The sequence below is a fragment of the Doryrhamphus excisus genome, chromosome 18 (genome assembly GCF_030265055.1).
Source record: "Doryrhamphus excisus isolate RoL2022-K1 chromosome 18, RoL_Dexc_1.0, whole genome shotgun sequence".
Taxonomy (NCBI): domain Eukaryota; kingdom Metazoa; phylum Chordata; class Actinopteri; order Syngnathiformes; family Syngnathidae; genus Doryrhamphus; species Doryrhamphus excisus.
In genome coordinates, this window is record NC_080483.1 from 7,025,109 (window position 1) to 7,045,807 (window position 20,699).

At 41.9% G+C, this 20,699-nt stretch overlaps 3 protein-coding genes across 3 annotated transcripts; 1 reads left to right on the top strand and 2 right to left on the bottom strand.

The window, feature by feature from the left end:
* Positions 1–713: 713 nt before the first annotated feature.
* Positions 714–5,483, bottom strand: LOC131106296 (WD repeat-containing protein 82). Its single transcript, XM_058055219.1, has 9 exons — positions 5,090–5,483; positions 4,709–4,806; positions 3,179–3,245; positions 2,996–3,095; positions 2,816–2,932; positions 2,582–2,737; positions 1,821–1,890; positions 1,318–1,460; positions 714–922 (listed from the first exon to the last, which is right to left on the bottom strand). Exons 1-9 carry the CDS (start codon positions 5,248–5,250, stop codon positions 893–895), a joined length of 942 nt encoding a protein of 313 aa, XP_057911202.1. The 5' UTR covers positions 5,251–5,483; the 3' UTR covers positions 714–892.
* A 724-nt stretch (positions 5,484–6,207) lies between these two features.
* aurka (aurora kinase A) lies at positions 6,208–12,128 on the top strand. The gene is made up of 9 exons (XM_058055217.1): positions 6,208–6,526; positions 6,828–6,893; positions 7,151–7,514; positions 7,596–7,638; positions 7,713–7,904; positions 9,107–9,245; positions 9,368–9,516; positions 9,592–9,766; positions 11,753–12,128. Exons 2-9 carry the CDS (start codon positions 6,831–6,833, stop codon positions 11,921–11,923), a joined length of 1,296 nt encoding a protein of 431 aa, XP_057911200.1. The 5' UTR covers positions 6,208–6,526; positions 6,828–6,830; the 3' UTR covers positions 11,924–12,128.
* A 920-nt stretch (positions 12,129–13,048) lies between these two features.
* Positions 13,049–19,363, bottom strand: slc32a1 (solute carrier family 32 member 1). Its single transcript, XM_058055216.1, has 3 exons — positions 19,225–19,363; positions 18,476–19,150; positions 13,049–15,982 (listed from the first exon to the last, which is right to left on the bottom strand). The coding sequence occupies exons 2-3, from the start codon at positions 18,866–18,868 to the stop codon at positions 14,795–14,797; spliced, it is 1,581 nt and encodes a 526-aa protein (XP_057911199.1). The 5' UTR covers positions 18,869–19,150; positions 19,225–19,363; the 3' UTR covers positions 13,049–14,794.
* Between the last annotated feature and the right edge of the window lie 1,336 nt (positions 19,364–20,699).

Below are 20,699 nucleotides of genomic sequence, written 5' to 3' on the forward strand. Positions count from 1 at the left end.
ACATGGCATTAGGTAAGAAGTATTTTGTTAATGATCGGCTAGCTTCAGTTATAACGTTATTAAAAATAATATAGATATTTATATTCTATAATTGTTTGTCGGACTTCAAAATAGACACATTAGGTTGAATTTGGTGTTAAAAAAACGTTATGTTGGCACTCACGGTAAAAAAAAATGTGTTTTTTATGGCTCCCAGAACTGTAGAACGTTACTGCCCTCTACAGCCCACACCCTGAACAGCATTTCAAGTTACACAATACACAGTTTCTTTTTGTTGTTTGGGCAACGTCTGATTCAATTGTTCATGAATGAAATATGCTTCCCAAATTAATCAATAAATCTCAATCAATAATTAGTCAATAAATGTAATAATTCACACTATTATGATCATGTGATGGCGAGAGCTAAGTGTCTTTTTTTATTCCATCGCCATTGCTATTGAAGTGTGTTAATCAATAGTCAATAGTACAGGTATCAGTGTAGTACTGGTAGTCAATGAGATTGATATTTTTTTACTTCTCTTCTATATTTTAGCAAATATCTTTTGCGTATTTACAAAACATCACAATCCCATTGTTCACCTTACCACCATGTTCTCTGCTCATGTGTCCTTTTGACCTTAACATGAGTAAATGTTCAGTATCTGGACCGATTTGGATTCTAGTGGAATGAAAATTAATACCTGTAACTTATAAATGACAGAAGCCTTATACCATTTCCAAGGAATGTTTTTAATGTTGAATAAAAATATATAACGTTTATTTAAAAAAACAAACAAAACACCAAGACATAACTCTACTTCTGCACACAACATATTTACATTTTTGTCATTTTGACCTGACAAACACATGAATGTGACGTTCACTGCATCGGTGCCCCCATTTGGTCAACTTCAATCATCTATGGTAGGGAGCCAGAATGCCTAAGAAGGGAAAAAAAGGCATTTCAGAACAAACACAAAACAGTTTTGTTACAGTAAAGTCACTTTGTGCTTCCATTTTCACGGGTTGACTAGTTTTTCAAAAATATATTAATGAATCATGCTTTTTTCTGGTTGAATACAGCCTATTAGTCATAAAGCATGCATATTTAAAGGGAATCTATTATGCTAATTTTTGGCACTTTGTATTGAGTTGTGGATTCCTGAAAGGCCACTACACACGATAATCCGTACAGAACGATTCTCCATCTTCCAGTTCTGCACCTCTTTCTACAGTTTTTCCATGGACTTCCTGCTTCAATCACGATAAACGTGGGATTACGGTAATGGATTTTAGAGTTTTTAAGATCCCGCAGATGGTGACACAATCCACCTACCATGTTGGAGCAGGCGCTTGCAAACGTCATGAACTTGGGGTTAAACTGCAGGCAGGTGATGGGCCCTGTGTGCTTGCCGTCTAACACGGCCACCTTCATGCCGCTCTCGGCGTTCCACACGTGGATCTTTCCGTCCTCGGAGCCTACAGTGTGCAACACAACATTGAGTTCATACTGCTGGTGTGTGAAGCCCTGCAAAATATCAGCGTTGTGTCTAAATAAAAAGCAAAGTGATGTTTGGAATGGCCCGTCTAGAGTTCAGAACCACATTCTATGACAAGTCTATCAGGTTCCACATCTGATTCTGACAAATGTGTTAACATGAAGACACAAAACACAAAATACTACTTTTATGAGAAGTTTGTTTTTCAAATGAATTGAAAGTGATGCGCTTTTAATTTACATTTCTATGATTTCTACAATTTAACAATTCATAATTTCTATAAAAGCTGCATATTGCTCAGTATCTTAGTCTCACTTTCAAAGCTATGCAAACAACTTACCAATAACAACAAACTGAGAGTCGGGTGTGAATGACGCCTCCAGCGTTACGCCTTTGTTGTTGTTGTATCCCTGCAGGTACAAGACAGCAGCCTTAGAAACAAATACTTCAGCGGCTAATGCGCAGGGCTCACAGCTAGGAGACCCGAGTTCGACGCCACCCTCGGCCATCTCTGTGTGGAGTTTGCATGTTCTCCCCGTGCATGCGTGGGTTTTCTCCGGGTACTCCGGTTTCCTCCCACATTCCAAAAACATGCTAGGTTACTTGGCGACTCCAAATTGTCCATAGGTATGAATGTGAGTGTGAATGGTTGTTTGTCTATATGTGCCCTGTGATTGGCTGGCCACCAGTTCAGGGTGTACCCTGCCTCTCGCCCGAAGACAGCTCCAGCAGACAGGCTCCAGCACCCCCGCGACACTCGTGAGGATAAGCGGCAGAAAATGAATGAATATATATAATTTCACAGACAGCCACAAGAGGGCACTCTAGACTTTTGCGCTGATATCGCCTACTACTGAACACGTCAATATTTAAACAGTAGACTAGCTTACAAAGACAACTGAGAAGGACAGAAAAAAAATGCCCCCCAAAAGAAAATCATATTGACTACAAGAAAAACTACAATCTAGACTACAAGCTGCAAGTAGTGAAATTTGCAGCTGAAAACAGTAATTGAGCAGCAGAAAGAATGTTTGGAGCAAGTGAGAAACTCGAGTCATTTCACTTGCTTATGCAGCCTTAAAACTTGTGTCTTCTCCTTACCCCAAAGGAATGTAGTACAGCCCCCTTAAAGGCATCCAAGATCCGAAGAGCACCGCCGTTTGTGGAGAGGAGAATGAGCTTTCCGTCGTTGCTAAACTTCAGTCCCGTCCACTCACACGTCCGGTCGTACTGAAGCTTGAAGGTGGCAAAGGGACCCTGTGGTTGACATGGCACAGTATAACATCATTATTATATGTGTATGACCATACAATAAGCGTGTGGTGTCACACTCGCCTTGTCAAATGACCGCAGATCATAAAGTTTAACCATTTCTGAATTAATGCCGGCTGAGAAAATGAGACCCTCTGGATCAAAGGAGCACACTGGCTTCCCCTGGAGGTGCATGAGACCCTGTGGACAATTAAGAGGTTAGTGGAGTTCATTACCAGGAGAAGACAAGCAAGTGATGGCTACCTGGCAGTTAGGCGAGCGTAGATCCCATAGTCTTATAGTTTTATCCAAGGAACCAGAAATAAATGTGTCATCCACAGGAGACATGGAGAGGGAGGTTACCCTGCATAGAACAAAAACACGCTGTGAACTCAGGAAATAGCTTTTAAAAGGGGATTGATGCAATGCAATACGCAGACTCCTCACCTTTTACTGTGGCCAGGGAAGTAGCGGATGTATTTATTGTCATGAAGTGACAAGTATCTGATTGTATCTTCAAAAGTAACAACACCACAATTAGTGTAAGTTGACACATAGACAAGCAGCGCACAATGGAAAAGTGACAGGCAAACAAGCAGGCGGTGGAGATGAGAGCACTCAACCATGGGCAAGGCAGTCATTTGTACAGTTAGCTCCTGTATGGGGCACAATCACAGACCCGAAAACTGTACAAACAACTACCTCAGACCAGAGTGAGCAGTACAAATGCGTCTAGTCGGAGCATCTTAAAAACATAAACACACTCAGAGACCATATCTAGAGGACATAGATAAGGTCTCCATGCATGAAGGTACAAATAAAGTGACATAACATATTTTCTCAAATAGTGGCAGACCCAATCATTACCGAAGCATTTTGCACAATTTCATACTTTCTGCATGGCTGTAAAACTAGGGGGGTCCCTATCCCATATTGATATCAGATATTGGTCCGGTACGACTCCAGCGATCCCTTGCCACTTTGTGCTTAGAATTTTGGAGCTTCACCCAATCACGGTTTTTCAAAAATATATTAATAAACCATAAACTGTTTCATGGTTGAATACGACCAATTAGTAAAAATAATCTATTTTTGCCAATTTTAAGTAGTTTGCCTTATTATTATATTGCCTTATTTGCACATTTTAAAGCATAAAAATGGCTAAATGATGTAGAATTAGATTAGATTAGATTCAACTTTATTGTTATTGCTCATGTCACTTGTACAGGGCAACAAAATGCAGTTAGCATCCAACCAGAAGTGCAATTTTATAAGTACCTTAGTAGTAAGTAAATGTAGAAAAAAAATGGACAGATCTATGTAAAAAAAAAAACTAGAACAGGCTATGACTATAATACAGAGAGGATATGTACAGGGATATAAATGACTATAATATGGCTATTGTAGATTATACAGATTATAAACAGTATGGATGTGACAATATATAATAACAGTAATATGCAAATATGAGGCATTCAGAGGACACTTAAAGACATTGTGATAATATGTAGTATTCTACACTGGTCACTTAGTGTCAGTAATGTTACTGTATTGTTGGCTGAGACACACAAGCACCAGAATTTATCTTTCTATTTGCAGAAATGCAGGTTTGAATGATGACAATAATCTCTAAAACAAGCTACTGTTGTAGCCATAACCTACACCAAGCTAAAAAGGGGAGCTGCACTTTTTGGGGGAAATTTTGCCCATTATTCACAATCCTTATGTGAAACATGAACACATACGTATTCCTTTCCCTTTTCTGTGCATTCTAACACAGGAAAACGAGTTTCAGCTAGCTTACAATGTTGTCATTGTGATACACCTATTTGGACTATGAATCCCTCAATCCCAATGGCGGTACAGTGTTATTACAGTTGAGGCCACAATTTGAAGGTAAAGTTAGATAACACTCATTAAGCAATCATTAGCAGCAAAACATAATTTGCCCAAAGAAAAATGATAACGTCAACATACCATCGATTTTGTTGGAACTGTAGACCACTGTGTTGGCTGCATGTGTGTACCTGATCAAATCCACACCATACTTTTTACTGTAAAGGGTCCTCTTAGGTCTGGTAGTATATGAGACAGAGAGATTTCATCAATGCACAATAAGAATACTTAAAAGCTTTAAAAGTTTAAATTCCTGAAAGGCTATCTTAATATTTACCGGCCATCAAAGGTACATCAGAGACATGAAATATTGTGATTATTATCGCAATACTAAAAAACAGTCAATTGATTTGGTTTATATTAACAAGCAATACTCAAACAAAACTACAGGCCCGGCTAACTAGCATTAGCGTTAGCATGTCGCTCACTACAGGAGTCATAAATAGGGTGTTGCGTCCTTACTTTCCCTCTTGGCAGTCGTATAAAACTAGCGAATCGTCGTCGCTGCTTGATATGATTGATTCTCCATTTGAACTGAAATCGAAGCAGTTTATTTTGTCTGAGTTCTCCCGGAAAACCTTCGCTACCCTGAAGCTTCGTAGCACATTGTCCGTCAGCTTCATGGTGGCCTCTTCAGTCCGCGAAGGACTTCCAACCCTCTTTCTGCACCTTCAAACTGCTTGTAAATATAGCCTAGGCTTTTAACTCTATAAACAAAAATAGCGATTATTCATGGATAACCACGGTTGAAATTACAGCATAATTACAGCACAATCGTAGGGCAGCGGAACTTATTACAACGCCCGGGAACGTATACGATGCGCATGCGTGAATGCGACCAACCATTCAGAAACCACGTGACATCGCAAGACATTCGAGTGCTGTAACTCCTAAACAGAGTATGGTCACTCTCTACTGTATCGACAAAATGTTTTAATCATTTTTTATTTAATTGTATTACATACAATTATGTGAGCAAAATAAGGCAGTAGTGTCATCGTGTCGAAGAAATTATTCCCTGAGTTTGTAAACAATGTATACATCGGTATGTACCGCATATTCGAGCAACACTAAAACACAGAGAAAAAACATAAGATAACTGATATCGTTTTCAAAGTTCAATTTTGCACAGTATATAGTGCAATTATGAATATTGTCGCCGATGGCTTACCGTACTCTATGTAGGTTTCCAAGATGGCGGTCAAAATACGCATGCGCAGTATTTGTTGCTGGTAGATTTGGAATGGAAGCCGAACTCTCCGAAAAAAAAACATATTCATCATGACATTAAAGTCTCCACTTATTATATTTTCTTGTTAGAACAAATGGCCAGCACGTTTATATTGTCCAGAAAATATCAACATTGCTGCTACCTGTTGTTTTAGAAGAATTTTCTTGACGCTTCGGCTTATCTCAATCCAATATACCTTTAAAAACACTCTGAATATAACAAACGGAATATGCTTGTATATTTAATCGGCGATATAATGAACCTATTGGAGCTTTACTGACGTCACGTTTCAAACTGCTGCCAGCCAATTGGAAAGGCGTTAGTGCAATATATCAGCCAATCGCAGTGCGTTATGAGTTTAAAGGTTGTGAAGCGAGGGACGTTTGAAATTCAACAAGCGACTATTGGCGTCGTTTGGATCTTCATTCTCGACTTCCATCTATACCGCTTCTTAATAGTATATATATTATAGACCAAAACGAGTGGTGGTTGAATCGGAATTGCAAACGTCTAAAATCGAGCTGGACTTTTCGACTTGTATCTGATGTACGGCCTCCGTACACATTTTCAAACTATAGCTGCTAGCCACTGAGGCTCGGCTAACGTCACCTCACTTGTCAGCGAGCTTTTCGGGAGTTGTTTCCATCGCAGTGCAATATTGTATTTAGGTAAGTTACGATACAAAATACGTCAAACTAGCTGTTTATATGTTGTGTTTTCTTTGCAAAACTTCCAAATACTAGCGCTTTCTGCAACGCTGGTATTTAGCCTTGCTAATGTTGCTAACCGCTACTAATGTCAGTGTTCCTTGCTAATGTTGCTAACCGCTACTAATGTCAGTGTTCCTTGCTAATGTTGCTAACCGCTACTAATGTCAGTGTTCCTTGCTAATGTTGCTAACCGCTACTAATGTCAGTGTTCCTTGCTAATGTTGCTAACCGCTACTAAAGTCAGTGTTCCTTTTGGTAGACTATGGAGACTGCTGCTAGGCTGAGAGTACTGAACGAGCCGAAGGCCCAAGGACACGACGTGAAGGTAAGCTAAATAAGTCAATTTATCATACTATGCCAACTATATTTTTCGAGACGTAAAGTTTTTGAAAACCTGTCGATGACCTTCTCAATATGACGTTTAACATTATTAGAGCCCCATAGACATGAAACAACTTCTCAATAGTCATCGTTATGCTCTTCTTACCCAATGTAGAAGACAAAATATGAGTTTCTAGCTGGGTACTTGAAATTCTGAATCTGACCATTGAGTGACTTCTCTGTATTTTCATCTAATTGCAGCTAGGTGATGCTGGCCCTATGCGAATTCCCGTGTCCCACCGGACGCAGACAGTGCCAAAGGTTTTAGGTCCCCCATCCCAACAACCGCCACACGTTTTGGGTGTGTCAAATGGACCTCAGCGGATTGTGCAGTCCATGACCCGCCACAAGTCCGCCACTCACATCTCTGTTGCCGCCAAGCACAATTCTTCTGCTGATGAGAATGTCAAGCCCGCTACCACAAATCCAGCAGCCCAGCCCAAACCTGGTTTCCAGTACAGCCAACAGAAGACGAATGAGCCTAAGGTGAACCCAGCAGTGACAAAAGCTGCCGTGGGGCCTGCTAAACCGACAGTGGGACCTGCCAAACCTCAGATGCAACAGAGTATGGTCACTTTAAATATGTCATTGTCTGTGGTCTGTATTTGTGGGTGTTATTGCTAAAACATGTTCTTTTGTACTTAAGGCAAACCAGCCAAGAAAGATTCTGCAGACAAGACAGCGTCAAAGTACGTCTTTTCAATTCCTGCACGTCCCATATTCCTCTATTGTTGCTGACACATGTTTGCCTTGCATCATGTAGGAAGCAGTGGAGTCTGGACAACTTTGAAATTGGTCGCCCGCTAGGCAAGGGTAAATTTGGCAACGTCTACCTGGCCAGAGAGCGAGAGACCAAGTTCATCCTGGCCTTGAAAGTGCTCTTCAAGAAGCAGCTGGAGAAGGCTGGCGTGGAGCACCAGCTGAGGAGAGAAGTGGAGATCCAGTCTCACCTCAGGTAATGACAAACTCCAACTGAACAACACATGCAGTCATGCTAATTGATGGGTTTCAACCTCCATGCCATTTTCCGTGAGCAGATGGGGGTCTAACAAAGACTATGACCACATACACACATTATTTGCTCGAATTCTGTGTATATACCACATCTACCTGTCTGTGTGAATGAGAAAGAGGACAGTTTGCCGACAGTAGCCTGTTCTAGTAATAAGATTGTTGATCAACCACCACCACCTCGACATCCTTTTGTCTGGGTAGACATTAGGGGTGTGCAACGCAGCCCGTATTTGTATTTGAGTAAAATTTAAAATATACCTAAATAAGGCACTACTTATAAGTCACATGCTAAACCATACGGTCTACAAAAAAAAGGGGGGGAGTTTAGCTGAACTTTATTCTACTATTCTACTATTATTCTACTATTTAACAGTACACTCACTGTATTTTTACACTCTGTCGATTTTTAAAGTGGGCCTTATAGTGCGGAAAATACAGTATTATAAAAAGCATGTGACAAATTGCAGTGTAGATTATTTATATAAAGAATAAAAAGGGTCCTAAAATGGAACCCTGAGGCACACAATTAACAGCGTGTGTTAACAACCCATCTAAACTCGGTGTTCTGAGTTCAAGTAGTCACCTGATTTCAAATGACAATTTTCTGCAGTGAGTTTAAGTCTGGGATTGACAGTATCAAACATCCATCCATTTTCGATACCGCTTATCCTCATAAGGGTCACGGGTATGCTGGAGCCTATCCAAGCTGTCTTCGGGCGAGAGGCAGGGTTAAATATAAATATAAATTTTCCCATCATAGGGTACACCCTGGACTGGTCGCCAGCCAATCACTGGGCACATATAGACAAACAACCATTCACACTCACATTCATACCTATAGACAATTTGGAGTCGCGTTTTTCTAAAACACTTTTAGTCTTTAAATTGGTCTTTTGTTTTTCTATTGGAGTGTCCATCTTTTTTTACAATATGAGGACATTGTGCCTTTGTCTAAAAATTATTGAACTTTGTGGGATATCTGTATTACATATACTGTATGCTAGTATGTCTCAAAGCAGAAGACCTCTTGGGGACAAAACATGGTGGTCCTCCCTCACACCAAGGGCATAACTGAAAATGTAATTTTCACTGTGTGTACTATCACAAGGTTATTCTATACTTTTCTTGAATGCTCCACTACAGGCACCCCAATATCCTGCGCCTGTATGGCTACTTCCATGACGAGTCCCGTGTGTATCTCATCCTGGAGTATGCACCCAAAGGCGAACTCTTCAGTGAGCTGCAGCGCTGCGGACATTTCCCCGAAGTGCAAAGTGCAACGGTAAGTCTAGTCTTGTTGCCTGATTTCCGACTTTGAACAGCTGTGGTGGGTTTGTGTGACTTTTTAACTCCCAGCAATTAAGAACGGCACCCTTACTGTGATGCCTGTGTTGCACTAACTAGTACATCATGGAGCTGGCGGACGCCCTCAACTACTGTCACTCCAGAAAGGTGATCCACAGGGACATCAAACCTGAGAACCTTCTACTGGGGGCCAACGGAGAGCTGAAGATTGCGGACTTCGGGTGGTCTGTTCACGCGCCCTCCTCCAGGTATTTACTTGTATATTTCTCTTCATTCGGTACTTTACTGTTTGCGGAAACATACTGTATTCTCCTTTTGAACAGGAGGTCAACTTTATGTGGAACACTGGATTATTTGCCCCCGGAAATGATTGAGGGAAGAACTCATGATGAGAAGGTTGACCTGTGGAGTCTCGGCGTGCTTTGCTACGAGTTCCTGGTTGGAAAACCCCCGTTTGAAACCAGATCCCACGAGGACACCTATCGTAGGATATCCAGGGTAAGGCGTAAATGGCAGTGACATGACAATGAATTTTGACAATTCAATTTTTTTAGTACTGAAATGATTTTTTTTTTTTAGATGCACTAAATGATTTTTAAACCACACCTTAGTTAGAGCATGAATCCTTAACCTGAACTCCATAGATGTGTCTGTGAAGGTTAGTTAACTGAATTGCTGAGAAGCTTTCACACCATTCTACGCCATTTTTTGTCCATTTATTCCTGGACTTATTCCACCTCTTTTGTGTGTGTGTGTGTGTGTGTGTGTGTGTGCAAGCTAGCTACTACCAGATTCCCTTCTCAATCAATTACTACCAATCCAATGTAAAATGTTCAACTCATTCAAGGCATATTAGCTGTCAGGACTTAAAAAAAACAACTAAATCCTCCATTTTCCCATTGGAAAATTAATGTGTGCAGTTCGGTGCCCCCCTACTGTTAGGAAAATCAAGGTTTTTTCGATATTTGCTCTCTGACTAATGGATTTGAATTTCAACCCCGCCCCCTATTGGAGGAAATTTATTTTACAGTCGTCGTCTCCTAACTTGATGCTTGCTGGTTCGATCCTTAGTCGGTGACTAGATTCCAACACATTTGCAATTACTGAATACTGAAAGTGCTTCATCTAGTTGCATGTTAATTCATATTTGCTATATTTCATCTTTTAGCATCTGTGAGGACCAAAATAGTGTACATTTTCACTGAACTGTATTTTCACATGAACACTGTACTCAAAGGCATACATTTTGTTCAATTTCAGCTATTTGTTTTTTTTTCCAAATTCATAAAATGTCAGGTTTGAAAGGATTGTCTTACCTGAAATTGTTGTTGCACTTAACTTCGTTCGTCACATGGTGGACCTCCATGCCGTGTTCACACTGTTTGGGTGTCGAGTCCGTGTTCCTGCAATTACCTTTTACTATGACCGATACCAACTTTTTTTTAAGTGGACATGGCATCTACTCAGCTGAAGTATTGTGAAATTGATGATTATATAGTTTCTAATCATAGCTGTTGGTTTATTAATTCATGGTTTATTAAAACAGATCACATGACATTGACGTAGCCTAATGGATGTCTACTACTCTCTCCAGTTGAGTAAATACTGTACGCATTAGGGATGTGACAAAGGTGAAAAGATTTTCATACTTTCATTCATACGGGCAATTTAGATTTACCAAATGAACCTAACATGACACGCCCGTATAAGGAAGTCACTGGCTGGATGGAGCCAGTGTCTTCTCACAAGGTTCACTGTGACATCACAGGGAGCTAGTGTCTCCGAGCATTCAGAGCTATCCCCAACATCTTTCACAGCTCACTTCTAAATGCGCAAACCTCATTTGCTGAAACTTTGGCATCGTTTAACACCATAGTGCATTTATAGGTCCGAAAAGTGGATAAGCATAGTGGGTCCCCTTTGACACAAACCCCCTTTGTTTTATAGTTTTACTTGCAGAAAGCAATGATAAATGAACATTTAAGCTTACTTTTATCCTTCACTGAAGACGTGACTGTTGACAAAGACACAACGTGACAGTGAGAACAACACAGACACCACCACCCTGTCTTGCCATGAGTTATTCCTTCAATTCAGTAGTGCTTCTCACCTGAACTCTCTGCTATTCTTTCGATTACGCCTACAAAATAAGCCACAATGGAGCCAAAGCAAGTTGTGTTGTGCCAGCACTTGATGATGATGCTGAGAAACATTCAAGGTATAACTCGCATTCACGTCTTTTGAATGTTTGGTGGCTGCCGGCAAGGCAGCAGGCAAAATGGCAGCAACATTTCCGTCAGACTACCCCAGGGCAGCTGTGACTACAGATGTAGATTATCACCACCGGTGTGTGACTGGGTGAATAATGGCTTCACTTCATTGTGAAGCGCTTTGACTACCATGAAGGTGAAATTGAGCTGAAATATTCATCTATTCTTTTTAGCTCTTATATTCATGTATGTTCCTCCTGTCTTTGCTCTCCAGGTGGAGTACACATACCCCGCCCAATCCAACATCGGTGCCGGAGCCAAAGATTTAATCTCTCGGCTGCTGAAGCACAACCCTGCACACAGACTGCCCATCCATGGAGTTCTCAGCCACCCTTGGGTGCTTCAAAACTCCACCAAGAAGCCCACTGAACTCAAAGACCAATGAACGTCTTTTGAGGACGAGGCAACCACTAACAAATCATTTCATGCTGTTTTTTTTTCTTCCTGCAACTTGAGCTATTGCACACACACACACACACACAACTGCCCCCCCACACACTCTTGCTGTAAATATTAGAGGATTTGTGTTTATGCATTTGTTGTACAAATTTTACTGAAATACTATTACTTGAATAAAAATTGTAATTATTCATGGTGAGAGAAGCTGTATGTTGAATGAAATGATACAAACCCTATAAAAAATGTTTTGGGTAAATGTAAATTAAAAAGCAGCCATCACATTGCTATACAAGATCAAAAACAAAAGGGAAAACGCTACAATTGTCAAACTATGTACTACTGTACATGGGGAAATGCATGTTGATGAAGGAAAACGGAAGTTTGGACGGCATACAGAGCCATGTGTTTAACTAAATCTACCCATTTCCTTCTGCATCTTCAGAAGTTAAACGTTTTTTCTGGCCATCTCATCTTTAAAGACCAACATCCTTCAGGTCACCTTGCCTGGTAGCTTGGCTTAACTCCTTTAGCATGTTGCTCATGCAGTTGATTGTTTGTGTAGATATTTGGCATTTGTAGCATTTTTTTGCATGGTTAAAAATTGCAACATTTACCCATTGCATTTGTTTTATAGTATTTTTGTATTTCCGCCAGTTAGTGTTTGTACAGCAGAGACGGTCCAGAGTTGTGCATACGGAATCAAGTCCATCTATGCTAATGAACCAAAACACGTGCGTGTGTGTGCACGTGTGCGTTTTTTTCTTCTTCTTTGGTAGCTACTCCCAAGTTTAGAACTGAAGACTGCAGTTACCATTTCTGTCTAAGCTCGTAAAAAGTCACTACGCCTGTCAATATGCCTATGGTGAGTCGCTTCATTTTCTGCTTTTCATAGTTGCTGCGTCGCCGAGTGTGTATTCTTTGTCCACAAGGTGGCAGTAGAACGACGCAAACATGAGTGAGCAAACTGACGTGAAATGTAGGCCTACTTGATGTTTCCATTGGGCGTTTTTTCACCCTTTAATTTTGAGGGGGAACACGTCCATTGGTCTATTTTTCAAACGACAGCTTTGTTTCTCTGCAATTTTAGCGTCCAAAGACAACGTTAGCTATATTTAAGGGAGACGAGTGAAGTTGAAGCCTGATTGCCTTTGGACCGCCCACAAGCCTATCGATTGATTCGGCCCTTTTTACATGCTAATGTGTGATTGGCCGTCCCCTCTGTCACTCAATGAGCGCCTGCATTTGTATACCAGCGTTTTGTTGGAGGTTTAAGTCTCAACCTGTACGTGTTTGTGTACCTCTTAAATGAAATGTATATAAATATTAGTAGCATATTTCCCTTACTGACATTAAAGTGCGACTTTATATTTGTATTACAGGTTATTTATTATACTACACAAGTATTAACTTCAACAGGTAAGAAAACTTATGTTTATTTTGCAGCCATTTCAAGGTAAACGTATGTGTGTGCACCCTGCTGGAAGAAGCGTGCAGGCTTTCCAGATGTTGCTTTGGATGAACAGGTAACAGCAGAAGGAAGCTGGCTCATGCTTGGAGCACAAAATCTGCTTCTTAATTTGAGCGCACGAATTGAATTTCCGCATGCACTGCACATTTTATATTTGTATTTGACTTTCCCACCATTAAAACCTGCACAAAAAAACTAAGAAGCCACCTAAAAATAAATACATGAGTGCATCATTTTCCGTCCTTTATTACCGAGGAGGTGGAGGGAAAAAATACATCTTCTGACCGTTTTAGTGTTACATAAGACCACACACATTTTAGTTTTACAATATAATTTCACTTAATCTTTATTCTTTAATATTAATTTTCCACGATATATGATAACGACTTTGAGATATACATTCCATCTGTTTTGAAACCACAATAAACACACTACACGTATTGTTTTTTTTAAATAACATTTCCACAGGACCCATTTTGATTGCACAGAATGAAAAATGTCTGTATGCACGTCCCCCTCCCCTCTCGCTCTCTCCTTTTCTCCCCCCTCCCCATACACCGAATTTCAAGACAGAAGTTGTATATCAAATTCATGTTGAGAACAGGCCATGTGTTTGGAATGTGATGACGAAATGTTGCAGTCGGTATTTCGGTATTTCATTTCATCTGCCAATCGAATCATTTTTAAAAATACTAAAAAAAAAGAATCCAATCTACCACTAATAATAATGGATATATATAGTTTTCAAATATTGACTATCGAGTTTTTTTTCTTTTGTTTGTGTGTGCGAGAAATATCATACATTCAATGCATAGTTTGAAAAGATGCTTAGGTCCAATTTCCTACGGAAATCTTTCATTTGTTTTTAATTTATAATGAATTAAAATGCATCCAATGATGTTTCTATACTGCTGTTTTGTTTTACATGTTCGCTGACCGGTTGATTTATTGCATGTTTCCTTACAGAAATTATTTTTATCATACATTTTAAATAATAATGAAAGTCAAACAGATTAAGGTAAAGTGACAATATTGTTTTGCACTTAACGTCCAATCGGATTCGTGAGTATTTTAATCCTGTGTTTGAATATTTTGACATGTTGATGCAAGGCCTCTCTCTCTCTCTCTCTTACACACACACACACACACACACTTTCTCTCACTCACTCACGCACGCACACACTTTAAATCCCTATGTTATAAGGGCACACTCATGGTGACCTCGCGGGTGCGCGTGGTTTCCCTAAAGCTGCACGTGTATGGTTGCGAGCATGCGCGCAGTTTTACGCATGAACTAAAGAAGCCAGAAGAGGGCCAGCAGATGTTTGGCTTTAGGTGTGTGTGTGTGTGTGTGTGTGTGTGTGTGCGCGCGCGTGCGCGGATCGCTCCTTATTCCTCTATGTTGTATCTGAAAGCCTCTATGAGCCCCTCGGTGGAATGGATAAAGCCGGAAATGCTGCATATACCGCCTATGACGAAGATGGCCACGTCGAAGAAGACCTGGTGCCACTGCAGCTTCCTCCACAGCAGCTTGAGGTGAAAAAGGCTGGGCAGCAGGAAGCACAGACCCGCCCCCGTCAGGCTGCCCGTCAGACCCATAAGCAGGGCGAAGTGCGGCACGTAGATGGCCATGAGCAGCGTGAAAACCACCAGGCTGCAGCGCAGCGTCAGCCCCCAGGACTTCAAGCGTCCGTCGCCGCCGTAGCAGTCCGGGAAGAAGGCGCGGTTCCCCTCCTGGAAGAAGCTCTTCTCCAGGACCTCCACGGCGGCGAAGAAGGGCAGCGGGTAGGAGAGCAAGGCTTTGGCCACCAGGAAGATGTTGACCACAGCGCGGATGCCGGGCGGCAGGTTGTCCGTGATGACCTCCTTGGTGGCGTCGGCCCACGTCAGGTAGGCCACCAGGGCGAAGAGGCCCTTGAGGATGCAGGCGGCGATGTGCGTCCAATTCATCATGCAGTGGAACTCGCTGGGCTTCTGCATGTTGCCCTCCAACGACGGCAGGAAGATCTGCGACGTGTAGCTGAAGACGATGATGCCGATAGAGATGGGGAACTTCTTGACGTCGATGTAGAACTTGACCTTGTCCCAGGCCCACACCCGAGCCCTGGACAGGCAGTAGGCGATCACCAGGATGTTGATGACGAAGTGGGCCAGGGTGCACAGCAAGCTGAACTTGGACACGGCCTTGAGGTTCTTGAGGAAGGCGCAGGGCAGCAGGGCCGCGGTGGCGATGATGGCCCACGACTTTTGCGAGATGGGCATGTTGGGGAAGCTGTTGTACATCAGGTTGCCGCTCACCACCACGTACAGGATGCACGTCATCACCAGCTCGATGATCTGGGCTACATTCACGATGTGGCCCCCCAGCGTGGGGAACCGGGGTGCGCAACAGGCGTTGGCAATGTCCACGTAGGAGTCCCGGACGCGGACCAGTCGTCCGTCCTCATCCTCCTCGTACAGACAGGAGATGAGGATTTTGCCCGTGTAGCAGCACACCACAGCGGCGAAAATGATGAGAAAGAGTCCGAGGTAGCCCCCGTGGAGGATGGCGTAGGGCAGCCCGAGCACGAACATCCCCTAGAAAGAACCACGTGAATACGTCATCAACAATAACCCATCTTGGTAGTTTTTATTTACTAATTACAGTAGATTACAGTCATTACATCCGAAATAGAGAGTCTTATTTTTTTTAAATAACATGCCAAATAATGTCTGATTTCCTCACAGCTAGGAGACCAGGGTTCAATTCCACCCTCGGCCATCTCTGTGTGGAGTTTGCATGTTCTCCCCGTGCATGCGTGGGTTTTCTCCGGGTACTCTGGTTTCCTCCCACATTCCAAAAACATGCTAGGTTAATTGGTGACTCCAAATTGTCCATAGGTATGAATGTGAGTGTGAATGGTTGTTTGTCTGTATGTGCCCTGTGATTGGCTGGCCACCAGTCCAGGGTGTACCCCGCCTCTCGCCCGAAGACAGCTGGGATAGGCTCTAGCACCCCCCGCGACCCTCGTGAGGAAAAAGCGGTAGAAAATGAATGAATGAATAATATCTGATTTGAACAAAAATCACCAAGCAGGGTCAAAAGCTGTCAATTAAAACCCGTTTTGATGAAGATCCAATCCAGAATAAGATGTGAAAACCTTTAAATTCTTGATGCCCAAATTCATTAATGTGACATTAAACGTTGTTTGATCTATATCTGATCCAGATTGAGCGTTTGACATACATTTTAAGGTGTACAAATCACTTTTATATTCTGTATGACTCTTGTTGTGACACAATTCACTATTTCTATGCAGGATCAGAAGCTGTCTTGTCAGTTACATCCAGATCGGATCCAGATTATAAAGTCTTGGAGGTATGTGTTATTTTTCTACTTGGAAAATTCAATTTATTGTTAAACCAGAGCTGATCCACATTTGAGGTTATCTGGAAAATCGCATTTGATATGTTTTGCTGTGCAATCATCTCTGCTACTCTGATATGAACCAAAATCACCAAGCAGGGTCAAAAGCTGTCATTTAAAACCAGTTTTGATCAAGATCCAATCCAGAATAAGATGTGAAAACTTTTAAATTCCTGATGCCCAAATTCACTTGCAGTGCAATATCGAACGGTGTTTGATCCACATCAGATCCAGATTGAGCATTTGAAATACATTTTAAGGTATACAAATCACTTTTATATTCTGTATGACTCTTGATGTGACACAATTCACTATTTCTATGCAGGATCAGAAGCTGTCTTGTCAGTTTCATCCGGATCGGATCCAGATTGTAAAGTCTTGGAGGTATGTGTTATTTTTCTACTTGGAAAATTCAATTTAATGTTAAACCAGAGCTGATCCACATTTGAGGTTATCTGGAAAATCACATTTGATATGTTTTGCTGTGCAATCATCTCTGCTACTCTGATATGAACCAAAATCTCCAAGCAGGATCAAAAGCTGTCATGTAATACCAGGTTTGATCTACATACGATCCAGAATGAGTGCATGATTTTAACATCTAACATTTAAATTCCTTTCACATGTAAGGTAAAATTCTCTTGCAGTGCAAGTTGTGACATCAAACCTGGTTTGATCCACATCAGATCCAGATTGAGCATTAGAAATCAATTTCTATTTAAGGTGGAAACAATCATGCACATTAAACATGGTATATATATCTCTGATATCTCTCATATGCAGGGTAAAAAATTGTCTTGTCAAAGATATCCAGATCTGATCCAGATTGCATGGTGTTGTTTTTTGTGCTTTTTTTTTACTTTTACTTTTTACTTACACATTTACAGTCATCATATCTGCAAATCTTAGTAGATGGGATGAAAACCCCAAACTGTGATATCTAACTAAGATTAATTTAGCTTCTAATCCAGATTCAATACATATATTAAATTTGTAAATACTGTATATGGTCTTCGTTCATTCATTCATCTGTGGCTGTCATGACTTCCATTTATGAATGTGACGTTTTCGGTGCTACCCCCCCACCCCACCCCCACCCTCACGTCGTGTGTGGGTTTTCCACTTCGCTTTGAGCGCGTCCGCCCGCTCTCCCGCTTCCGACGTCACTCGCACGATGTGACGTCATAGCGAGCGGCGCAGCCTTAATAAAAGGGGCTCTACGAGCGAGATTTTTGTCGCAGAGCTGAGCCGCATTGTGACTGTTGGAACTTCCTTGCTGTCGCACGAGCGATTTCAATGTTCACGCCCACTCTTTCCCATCTGGCTCGGGTGCGCAATTGTTGTGCGTAATTGCGCACGGAATGCTTTCGTTTGTGGGCTTCATATACAATAGACAGCGTATTCATTTTGTCACATTTGACGTTTAAATGTTTTATGTTTATGTCTGCAAAAAGCATTTAATTGATATTTATAGAGTGACAAAATATCTTTAATGAGTCAGACAAAAGATGTGCGTAATGTGTGGGAGGGTACATGGACTATCACCGTTTACTTCATTATTTACTACATACACAACTATTTTTTTATTAGTAATATGGTTCAATAAAAATGCATTTATCATTTATCGATGCAAGGTGTGTGTAGTCCCAATTCGAGGCGCGTACCTGGATAGCGTTGGTGACGTTCCATCCCGCCTCCCAAGCCGTGATCTTGGGTCTGACCTCCGCCAGCTCGTCGGTCGGACCTCCGTCCTTGGATGCCGATCGCGACGGCCCGGTGCCGTCCCTCTGGTAGTGGCTGTCCCCTTCCAACCCGTCCCCGTCCCCGACGCCCTCCCCGGGCTTGTCGTCGGTCGTCAAGATGTCCATCTGCATGCCCTGCCGGTGGTCGTAGTCCAGATCGTCGCAGGCGGCGAAGCCCAGCGCCTCCTCGTCGGTCGCGGCCTGGAAGCCCATCCTGGCGAACATGCCGCTGACTTTCGCCTGCGATTTGTTGGTGACGGTCGTGGCCGCGTTCGACAGTTTATTCGACAGCTTGCTCCTAATTAAGGTCGCCATGTTTGCGCGCGGTCTTGCAACTAAATTTCTGCTTCTCCCCTCCCGCCGGTGGCCAAAAAAAGACAGGCTACTTTGGGTGTGAGCTTTGCATCCACGCTTGACGTAAGAGACGAGGAAAAAAAGCAGAATATCGGAATGAAGACACTGACGGTTTTTTTAGTTGCTATCTCCACTTTTTTCTCAGTGTGCGTCTCCTCAGGTTCATTTCACCTTCAGACGTCGCTGCTCCGCTTCTGCATCTTGCTCCCTTTCTCCTCCTCCTCCTCCTCGAGCTCTGATGCTCTACGAGAGAGAAAAAAAATCCCACTTCACTTCTTTTGGCTCCAGATGCTGTGCGTAAAAGCTTTTTTACGCACCGTCGTGTGGGCCTTATGATATCCTTTTCATGCAAGATGGAAGGTGGTGCTCAGGTGCCTTCACTGATGCCAATGCGGTACCGTGGAGCCCGAGGGGGAAGGGGGTGGGGGTTGAGTGGGTGTATGGCACAAGCCACGTGTCCTCCTCCAGCCTGCAAAGTAAACCCACCCTCGCTCCGACCCACCCACCCTCACTCGCTCCTTTTAGTAGAACCCCAGCACGAGAACACGGGAGAGATTTGCTGCATTTCTAGGGGAGGTGCTTGCGTACCCCCGCCACCCCCCTCCCGGACTCATAATCTATAACCCTTCAGCCCGGCATCCAATGGCATTCCGGCGGCCTCAAATCTTGCCTAACTTTCGGCGTATAAAAGGAAAGGCTGCGAGGTTTGTCGCAAAGCCAAGCTCTTTGGATGTTTTTATTGTTTACAATTTCAAAGAAAGAATGTATATTTTCTTTTTTTTTTAAAGGACGTGTATGGAGCAGCTTTGTAGTAACTGTTCTCTCTGGGATGTATCGCTATAGTGCACACGCAGCTGCGTTAAAATACATTTTGGATGCATATTTTTTTTAGTAACTCGGGCTCTTATTTATTTTGTTTTATACGGCGTGTTTTTTTCTTTGAGGACGAATGTCTTCCATTCATTCATTCATTCATTCATTCATGCATGCATGCATGCATGGGAGTGTCCTGTTCAAAAAAGACTACTCAGGATATTTTTTATTAATGGAAATTGTTTTTTTATGTAGTCTTATTTTTATTTTCCATTGAACAGACACTGTTCTGTTTAATTATTATAGAAATCCACGCTTTTTCGTTGCATGGCTTATTTTATTTTACAGTTGCAATTGCCTATTATTTATGCAATAATTTAATAGAACTATATTACAAATACTCTCCCAAGCTGGAACAAAGCGGCCTTACGGGCTCGACTAAAGGATATCTATTTAATGTACGTATATATATATATATATATATATATCCGTATAGTAGTTTTTGATCTTGTTCTTATATTAATATATACAGTACAATAAATTAGCCTACAGACAGTAGAAAGGCCATTTGGCACACAACAGAATCGACATAATTTAAGTGTGATTGCTTTTTCTCACTGCATAAATATACACTTCTTATTTAAAAATACTGGTATTTAAAAGTACTGAAATAAAATAATATTTACATTTTCCCTCTTTTTGCACCACCCCCATACAAAGCCCTTTCACTACAACAATTAAATCAATCTAATCTTGTTGCACATAAGCACACGTTAGCACTGTTTTTTTTTAAAATAGCGGCGCTTCTCTTATCAGCCGCATGCAGGCTGCACGGTGGGGGGGTTGGGGGGGGTCACAACACACGCTGACCACCATCATAGTCAATGGAGTGATTGTTTTTTAAATCTTTATTGGGTGAAATGCATTCCACTCTGCACGTTTGCTGCCGCCTTATCAGTGTGAGCAGAAAGTGATTTTC